The following is an 11,002-nucleotide window of genomic DNA, read 5'->3' on the forward strand; positions in this document are numbered from 1 at the left end:
ATGATGAGGCAGTACGCGGTGGTACTCGCAGGCAAGTTTTCTTTGCATTCAAACTCTAAGCGCACGTCCACGGTTGCGCTCTTGACCGATTCATTTTGTCGAGAACAATCGATAATTACGAATGGACCTTTTTGCTGAAAATTCGCAACAGTTTGATTCGGCTCGAGATAATCGTATCCGTAATAGGTTTTACAGAAACGTACGTATGTGTCGTAGAGAATCGACCATCTGTTTTTATCGAAATCCAAATTCATATCGTACGGATAACATTCCGAGTTTAGATACAGTTTCACGTTTGTCAGTTTACAATGATCGAATCGGCTCGTATCCTCGAGCATAACGTTCTTCCGACCAGCCTGCAGAGCAAAGATGATGTACCGCGGCTTCTCGAGCTAAGTAGCGGTCTTGATGGCCCACGAATGTTTGGTCGTGCGCTGCAGTAGTGGAAACTCGTATAGATCCCACGAACGAAAAGCCATGCTCAGGTATCGTCCGCTTTCCAGAGCACGCAGCATCGCCAGTTTATTTATCTCGTTCAGCAGGACGTGTGGCATTCGCCACTGTACTTTGAATAATTCAATTTCCGGCTCCCGCGCCGGATCGCCAACTAGACAATTGTTATCGTTGCGCGCGCGTATCAAAATCAATTTGTGACGAGCATTAATCACCACGCGTCTGTAATCTTCACAAAATCCCAGTAGCATCTTGAGCGGTACGCAAAAATTAAAGTATCCGTTTGTAGGATTCCACGGATCCCAGCCAGCGTTACTCGCAATCATAATTCTATCGGATGACATAGTTACATAGTTCTTGAGCGAGCTGGTTATTCCAACGTTCCTGTTACGATCAATCTCTACACCGTCGAGCTCGTATCGAATCTCATCGAACATGAAAGCGATGCAATTATTTCCCAATATCACATCAGATCCCGCAACTGGTTTTCTTATCGTAAGTTTTCCCTCAACGTATAGAAAACTTTGAGATGGCAACGTGTATAAATCTTGCTGTTGTATAGGTATTCTTATCTCGTCGCTGTGTTCGAACGTTGTATTGGCGAACGGATTGTACGTGTGAGTCTCGATCTTGACGATGCGATCGTCAAAGATCGGCTCGTCTTTGACGTTTAAAATGTCTGTCATTGTCGCACCGCGAATCCCATAGATTTCAAAAATTCAACGTTCAACGCGGTGAGCTTTTTCTTGGAACAACTGGATGATTGAATGTTATCGAAAGGTTTAGCAGGAATATCAGATAACTGTTGTAACGTTGATGTTTTCGTTGTAAAGATGTTTGTATTTATTTTTCTCGCGCGTTCCGACACGTTTAGTACAAGCATTTCACGTTCACGTTATCGTTGTAGTCGTCGTCGTCGCACGTGCAATCTGACGGTAATTTCTTCTCCTCGAAAATCAAGCAATCGTCCGTTCTGATCGACGACGCGTATCGTTAGATCTGTAACGCTCCGCACGATGATCGGCAGGTAAATGATCTGCGACGGCCTTTCCGAAATCTTATATCCAGGTGGCACGTTCGGCGAAAACTCGTGTATCACGTGCACGCTTTTGTCGTTGCTGTACGCGCCCGCGGTCACGTTGCACTCTACGCGGATAATGTTCACGTTCATTATGTTGATCGACATGTCTGACTCGTGCCATTTTCGCGGTTCCAGTATACGACGTGAATCCACCCAGCAGCGAGCCGATGTTGTTGGGTTTACCAAAATTTATTTTATATGCGTATCTGATCTCACATCTCATCGTATTGTAGTTTGCGCGGATCGTTATCGGGTCTTCATCCCCAGCATTATTGTCTTTAATCGCGATGTCACCGCGCGTAACGTTTGAACGAGCCTCGTCGCGTCGCGGGCGTATTTGTGAAATCTCGCGTTTTAAAAACTCGTTTATGGCATGCAGCTCGTACGATCCCTCGGGAATCGTAATCTCCACGTTGTCTTTACCAAAGTAAAATTTATTGTTCGAAGCATTCACATTCAGTATCGTATTATATGTTTCAAAGATCGCTAGACCGAGCTCGTAGTCATCGTCGTTCAACTCTATAGCGGGAGAGTACCTCGCTGTCAGAATGCTGCACTCACCGCTCAGCGTAAGCGTCAGCGACATGTTTGAACGAATACTGAGTTTAAACAGCGCAACGTCAGTCTTTAAATCGAGTGTAAAAATAGCAGACAAAGTTGTCCGCAGATGCTCTGATCGTAGGTTTGATAGGACGTTTGATTGTATTCTATTTTTGTCACACCGTCTCCGAAATATCGTACGAGTTCTCCAGGTGGTCGAAGATTTCCGAAACTATCGAAATACATCACGTGATTGTCTCTCTTTGCGTACGCTACCCAGTGAGTACCGGGGCCCGCCGCATCGTCTAGGTTTACGATACCGATTTCATTTAGACGCGCGCCGCTTATCGGTAACGCGTTACGCATAAATACTCTTCTGAAATATGGAATACGCATACGAATAGCCAAATGATGTAATTGCACGTTTGTCATCGCACCCACGAATTTTTTTAACGCCTCTTTGAAGTATTTTTTCTTTTCGCTTTTACGCCTTTTCCGTACTTGTATGGGGCGAGATACAGTCCTCGCCCGCCTTTGTACGGGGCAAGATACACTCCGCGACCTTCCATTGCGCGATTGTGACGTTGCAGCTCCTCGAGTTGACGTCGCGTGGCTTTGCGGTTGTTTACCGCCTTTGCCACGCCGGCCGCTCCGCCGATCAATGATCCGAGCGCGCCTAATATCGGTAGAATCGGTAATGCACCGCTTCGTTTTGCTGCCGGAAGTATACGTTTTTTTTTCTTCGTCGCCGTCTTCTTCTTCTTGCTCTTTACGCCCATACCGATCTTTGTCTTGGCTTTCATAGCTGCCCAGACGGCAGCAGCGGCGGCTCTTTCTCCGAGAGCCGAATCTTTCGCGATTACGCGTTTTCGTGCTTTGTTGGCAAGTATTTCGTCCGCTGCGTGTCTATCGGCAAGCTCGTTGCTTCGAGAATACTCAATATCGTGTTCGCGGCACGCCGCGTCCAGCGGATTTATACCTCGATCGCCTCTAGCTAATCGCTTTTCCAAGTGCGTTCCTGGTCCGCAAAACTGATAGCCAGGGATGTGTAACTCGAAGGGAAGCGCGTTTATCGCGCGATTCGACAAATGACCGCAGCCGCTTTTTACCGATTTGTTCGTCGCGAAAGCTGACATTCGCTACAATTCTTGATCAACGGTGCGGGGCCGTCGATGTGCGTTTGCTGCCACGGTTGATTGTATTGCTCGTTACAGCGACGATAGCTTCGAACTTCTTGATCAGCTTTTAAATGTTCCGGAAGCTTGTCCCACACGTATTCGATATAGTTGCCACACTCGCGTAACAGAACGATCTTTGGCACAAACTGTAACTGCTCTGCGCTTAAATCGAGAATATCGGAGGGATGCGATAGTACGAGATACATCTTTGATACTGAGCGATGCATGACTTTGCGCTCGTATAAATAGGCGTTTGATCCCATCCCTTTACCTAATATAAAAAATAATGTTTGTGCAACAACCTGATAAGCTAGTAAAAAAATGTGAGCGTAAAAGGTATAAAATATTTTTCAAGCGTTAGCGAAGTGTACGACGAAGACGTGATTTTACGCGTCTCCAAGAGCTATAGTTTTCTGTAGTATGGGAAAAGTGAAGTGGTTTCATTTGTTTGGAAATTCGACGAGAAAAGCGTCGTCTAGATCAGACAGCATCGTCAGTTCAGTTCGAAATTTCTTCGAGTAAAGAAGTGGTGAAAATGCATCTCCAAAAATATATTTACAATAAAGATACCATGGCTAACATTGTAAGTACTTTATTTTAATATTAAAAATTTTTATATTATTTATATTCATTTATATTAATTTTATAATAAAAAAATATTGATCTATTTTATATATTTTTTAAAGTGCCTTTGTTACGGGGAAGCGCGTATTACGCTACCGGATCGCCTACCGGCTTTGGGGTACGTGAGTACCCGAAGTCGCCAGGCTTTGAGGACGGCGACTTCCAAAGACATTTAAGATCGACCCGGAGGCATACGTCGAACTGTCTGCAATTGTCGTAAGTACTCTTTTTTTCTTTTCCCGAAATATATACCTAGTTTTTTTTGCTAATTAATATTTAATTGTAATTTGTATGCTGTTTCAGTGTCTGTGTTTTGGAAATAAAATAACGCCTACAATGATTCGCCTTCCGGGATATATGGATATAACGGAACACAAAATGATGGTGCAATCCGATCGCCGAATGGAACGGGCGTACCAAAATTGGTATTGGGGGGAGGGTCTTAACAACAACGACGCCGACGATGACGACGATGACGACGATGACGACGATGACGACGATGACGACGATGACGACGATGACGACGATGACGACGATGACGACGATGACGACGATGACGACGATGACGACGATGACGACGATGACGACGATGACGACGATGACGACGATGACGACGATGACGACGATGACGACGATGACGACGATGACGACTACGACACCGATAGCGACGATGATATTTTTAATTTAAGATTTTTATTTGGTTTGGAGGAACCAAAAAAAGATATTAAATATATAGAAGAAGACTGGGAGTATGACATTTTTGTAAATACTGTTTTAACTTATATTAATAAAATTTATCATAGAGAATAAAAAAATTTATATATTATATATATTATATCTTATATCATATATCACAGCTTATATCTTATAACTTATATCTTATATCTTATATTTTATCTATGTGTTTTAAATATTTTCAAGTTTTTTTTTTAAATAAAATTAATATTGATATATTATGGATCATTTTTTTATCCTGCGTTCTCTTTTCTCCGAACGTCTTTTCCTCCTCTACTAACACGCACGCACACACGCACACACGCACGCAGGCACACACGCAGATACGGGCATACAAGCACAGGCAGCAGGTAGGCAGGCATGGGCACACATGTTAAGTGCGGACAGCACGCAGGCACGGATGCTTGCACGGACACATATACAAACGTACACACATACACATACGCACATTTTCCATAGAACGTATGCTGCACTCGTACACATATAAAAAGGGCGTTCGACCATACTTTCTAGCCAGATTAAGAAAACATGAGATTCGTGCAATAGCCGTTGACAATACGCGTTACAAATTACGACGATAAATTGCAACTAATGGGGGACAGCAAAGAGAAATGTAAGTATGGCGCGATGCTTCCGAATACTATACGCGCCATTATTTGCGGTCCGTCGAATTGTGGTAAAACTAAAGTTCTCATAAGCCTGTTGGAAAGTCCGCACGGCGTACGTTTCGAGAACGTGTACGTGTATTCGAAATCGTTGCAACAGCCTAAATATCGTTATCTGGTGAATTTGTTGACTTCGATCGATGAAATAGGTTATTTTACATTCTCCAATAACAGTGACGTTATTCCACCGAGCGAAGCGCGTCCAAACTCAATTTTTGTATTCGATGACATTGCGTGCAATAAGCAAGATTTCGTGAGAGAATACTTTTCAATGGGCAGACACTCGAACGTTGACTGCTTCTATCTCTGTCAGTCGTACGCGAGAATACCCAAACATCTTATACGCGATAACGCAAACCTGCTGATTCTATTTAAACAGGACGGTACCAACTTGAAACGCGTGTACAACGATCACGTAAATACTGATATGTCGTACGATGTTTTCAGTAAATTATGTAGCGATTGTTGGCAGCGTGATTATGGATTTCTAGTGATAGACAAAGACAGTGCGCTTGCTAACGGACGATACAGAAGAGGATTTCACAAGTTTGCAATACCGCAAAGTAATTAGTTATCATCGATATTTCGTCGGGGGTAAAACGATTGACATGGCTGAGAACAAAGATACGGGTGAGCGCGAAAAGATTGCTAGAGAAATCGAGAAAACGAGCGAATCGATCCGAAAGAAACATCGCGCTTTGAAAACCGGTAAGATCGAGGAGGAGATCGCGACCAAGAGACATTTTGAACCGCTAATCGAACCGCTACAAAAGATTGTAGACAATTCCAGCGTGCGCGAGATAAAGGACGAGCCGCGTGACAATGACGCAAGCGTTGAAACATCGTTCACCCGTAAACGTGAGAAGGAAGAAAAGGAAAAATATGTCAGTAAGAGAAAACGGTCGAACGTCTCATTCGATCTCTCCGCAACACCTCAAAGATCTAATCATTTACAAATTTCAAACGATATACCAATGACAACCTCCACACCGCGTCCCACAACCGTACAACCGATAGAATCGCTTGAGAATGTTTTCGAAACGACGGACGACTCGCTCGCAACGATTGTTCGAAATCAGTTACAGACATGGCAAGGACGAAAATCGTTGCAAGCTCAATTGGGCCCGCTTGGTCAAAAATTTGTCGGGGCTGTCCTGAGCGGTAGCGGAGAGAGCGATGTGGACAACATATACGGTGTTCGTCTCGAGAAGAATGGAATGATGCTCGGTAATAAACATGTCGATGTGGATAACGAGGATAACATAATTATTGATAATGTGCGTTATGTCGGTACACCCGGTCTTTACGAATTGATCTTCAAGAAAATCCCCGACGATGACATCTACACAGATGATGATATGCAAAAGTACAAAAGCATATTGTTTGCTACAAACGTGCACAGACGCAATTACACCAAGAGTAATCAATTACGGGGCAACAGAGGATACAAGTACAAACACCTGATCGTACCGTTGATGTCGAACCTACACCAAAAAAGAAGAAATCCGGAAAGGGATTACCTTACGCTATGACGTTAAATGATAACGAGATCGATTATGTACACTGGGACGATCCCAACGAGCTGGTTGATCGTTTGCGGTTGCTCGAAGCATCACGTCTAGCCGGTCACAACGCGCATAACAACGAAATGCTGTCAATTATCGAAGAACTTCGCGAGGTGGGTATTATTATAAATTAACTCGCGTATCCGCGAAACGAGTCAGTCGATCGATTGATGTCACTCATATCATATCAAAATCAGAAACAATGAGTAATAACGAACGGCGAAGAGACGGTTACGAACGTTTAACAAACGACTTCGAGCGGTTCCTAAATCAAGAACGGACGGTTCAGGAACGGTTGTCGGATAGCTATCGAACGGTGCAGGATCGTTATCAAACAACTCGGGAACGATTGTCGGATGGTTATCGAACAGCTGTAAATCAGGTCAGGAATATTTACGAACGATTATCTAATCGATCGGTACCGAAAGACAAAAAACCACTGCTGAAAGACGGTAGAAAGCAGTAATAAACAACAATACAAAAGTGTAACAAACGTGAAAGAACGGCAACGGAACAGGGAAAAACAGGAAAAAACAGGAACGGAGCAGGAAATAACGGGTACAGAACGGGTATAAAACGGAAACGGGACGGGAAAAAACGGGAACGGAACAGGAAATAACGGGTACAGAACAGAAACGGAACGGGAAAAAACGGGAAAAACGGGTACAGAACGAGTACCAAACGGGAAAGAACGGGAACGGTACAGGAAATAACGGGTACAGAACGGGAAAAAACGGGCGCGTTATTACTTGATCAATAATAAAGTATAAAACATGAGACCGTCGAAATCAAATATTAGTTCCGAAAGGCAACGACTCGTCGAGGAACTGCATGCTCCAGCGAGAAGAAATTTTCCACGAAGACGCGTCATAGTTCGGGGCTATGACGATCTATGGCAGGCCGATATCGTTGAGATGATTCCATACTGACGTTTTAACAGGGGCTGTAACTACATACTCACCGTCATCGATGTGTTGAGCAAGCACGCGTGGGCCATTCCGCTCAAGAGCAAGGGTGGAAGCGAGACGGCCGACGCTATCTCTGAAATAATTCGAGAGAGCGGAAGATGTCCGAAAAACTTGCAAACCGATAAAGGAAAGGAATTTTACAACACTAATGTACAGAAAATACTTAAAAAACACGACATTAATCATTATTCCTCGTACTCGGTAATGAAGGCATCGGTCGTCGAACGGTTTAACCGTACGCTGAAAAACGACATGTGGAAGATGTTTACGCTCAACGGCAATTACAAATGGATTGATATGTTACCGCATCTCGTGTCTACTTACAATACCCGAAAGCATCGAACAATTGGCATGCGACCCGTTGACGTAACGCCCGGGGTAGCTGAAAGACTCTTGGCTACAGTATACAACGCTATAAAGATTGCCGGTCCGGCGAAATTTAAAGTGGGTGACTCTGTACGCGTAAGCAAGTACAAAACTGTCTTTGAAAAGGGTTATACACCAAATTGGACGACTGAGGTGTTTAAAATCATTAAAGTCCAGCATACCAATTCCATAACCTATATACTCGAGGATTATCGCGGAAAATCTATATCTGGAGCGTTCTACGAGTACGAATTACATCGCACGACTCATCCGGATGTATTTCTTGTGGAAAAAATATTACGCAGGAAGGGTGACGAGGTCTACGTAAAGTGGTTGGGATTCGATGGATCACACAATTCATGGATACACAAAGACAATATCATTTGATTCATATAGAAAAAAAAAACGTTTATTTATTATAAACATACAAAGTACAATGTATAAAATATACAAATAAATTTTTATGATATATAATAAAGAGTATCTTTATTATTCCTTCTTCCTTACCTTTAATATATAATAGGTATAAAAATCTTTTTTCGTATGAGTTTTAGATATATAAAAATATATGTGAAATATAAAATACGAAGACGCAGAAATATAAAATACATAAAATATGTGTAAAATGTATAATATATACAGTATAAAATGTAAAACTACAAAAATACATGTAAAATGTAAAATACATGATATAAAATATACAAATATGAAATACGTATTTAATACAATATATTACAAAGGTATCCGCCAATGTCCCCACGGCAATGTCTCAATCGAATCCGGCACGAGATATCGTTTGTCATCGTACGGGCTCAGGGCGATTTTTTTTTCAGATATCGTGTATACTTCATGTAACTTTGATCGTATACATGATTGGCGACGTGTCATTTCGATTTCTTCACGGAGACAGCATGTATAATCATCGAATGTTATAGTTCGCGCGACGACGCTGCTCTTGACACCTTTAGCCTTTTTGGTGTCTTTCTTCCCATCCACCCTCATTGCATACATTTTCGCCCTGAGTCCAACAAACTCGATCATTATCGCACCGTTGTTCTCATCCTTCATCAGACCCGGTACTTTTTTATTTTCAAGAGGTATACCGTACGCATTACCGATCGGCTAATCGCTGGTGTCGAATCTTGTAATATCGCGTTTCATATTTTCATAAATATTCTCACATTCGACATGATATATGAGACTGTCGGTGTCGGTATACATTACTTTACATTTGTCGCGATACAGTGGTAGCATCTACTCGTGGTGAAATTCATACAAACAGATTTTGGAAATGTCAAGTATACACATTCCTACGTAGATCGGCTTGTTGAATTTCACCTCGAGATTACGCAGTTCGATAGCGATTAGGTTCTCTGAAAATACGCTTCTACTATGAAAATTAGGTTTTGCGATCATTGCCTCCGCGCCGTACCGTCCGTCCCATTTCGTTAACAGTTTTACGTCAACATGATTGTGCACATTCTCTATAGTTTTCCCGAATACCGCATTATTCATAAGTTTATATAAATTTTTTTCGAAATCATTTTTTGCAAGGGTTCGGAATTGTGTGTTTAATTCAATATACTTGCGGAGCCATGGAGATTGTGCGAATTTTAACACGCGGTGTATTTGTGTTACGCGGAGACCATGACGCATGCACTGTTGCAATTTGCGATAATGAATGATGTAACGCTTCTTATCGCAAACAGTTGCAAGCAATTTCTCTTCTCGCGTACCGGGCGGCTTGTCGCGCGTCGGACAGAACGGTAGATCGGCGTGCGCGTCGTGAAGATTTTGAGGATACTCCAGATCAACCTCGAGAATGTAACCAGTTGGAATCCGGAGCGATTGCGTTCACGTTAAAAAAGATATCTTCAACCCATTGAAATTTAGCGTAAGGCAAAGGTTGGCACATTGCCCATCCGTATAAATTATTGACGTCAAAGTACATCAGGTATGATGACGGTTTAGATGAGTCATACGACTGCATGTACTTATTATTCGCTTGTGCATATCTACCTGAACATTGACTTAAACCTCCACGTATACCGCGCTCAATGAACAATATCATGTCAATGTCTGTGAGTAGTTCAAATGTAATTTTAGTATATTTTAGCATTGCGTCCCACGTATATCCGGAAAGTGTATAATAATGTGCAGGATCGAGACCATAACTTTGAATACATGTGTCACGAAAATTTTCAAAAATGTCAGCTAATAACAAAACATCTGTTTTTAAATATAAGTCACTGTATTCACCTAGCGTTTGAATAGAGAATCGCTTCCAGACATTCTCAGCGTGCGCGTAATCGCTCTCGGACACCGTATCACCGGTCAGGCTACTGTAAAATGATTCGCGCGGCGGTAAACACGTGTCCTGCAACTTGTCCGCGCAATCCACATATTTATAAGCAAATACACCCTTCCGCCTTAATAAACTAAATTCTTCACTACATAAATTTGAAAATTCTGAACGTACAATTTTTAATTTATCGGTATTGAGATATGACGCTAATTTATCAAGACTAGTATTAAGAAATCTGAATCTATGAATCTATGAATCTATGAATCTTAACTGGACATGTTTTCGTGAATCTTCTTCGGTGGTATCTTCAACGGTTTTGGTAAAAGAAATGTACTTTTCTTTTGTGATTGGTAGTAAACTAACTCCACCTTCAAACGCGGTTGCTATTTCCTTTATTATAAAGTGAGAATCATAACCTGATAAATTGTGGAAAACTATTGGAATGTAATATGAATTTTTATAATTCAAGTTGCAATTTGAATGTGCAGGACCACGATATTTACCGGTTAAATGGCAATGATC

The 11,002-nt window shown here is 42.1% G+C and overlaps 1 protein-coding gene across 1 annotated transcript; it reads right to left on the reverse strand.

Annotated features, from left to right (window-relative positions):
• Positions 1-392: 392 nt before the first annotated feature.
• On the reverse strand, positions 393-1,139 carry LOC118646757. The gene has a single exon (XM_036290362.1). It carries the CDS (start codon positions 1,137-1,139, stop codon positions 393-395), a length of 747 nt encoding a protein of 248 aa, XP_036146255.1.
• Between the last annotated feature and the right edge of the window lie 9,863 nt (positions 1,140-11,002).

This window comes from Monomorium pharaonis, chromosome 1 (genome assembly GCF_013373865.1).
Source record: "Monomorium pharaonis isolate MP-MQ-018 chromosome 1, ASM1337386v2, whole genome shotgun sequence".
NCBI classification, from domain to species: Eukaryota; Metazoa; Arthropoda; class Insecta; order Hymenoptera; family Formicidae; genus Monomorium; species Monomorium pharaonis.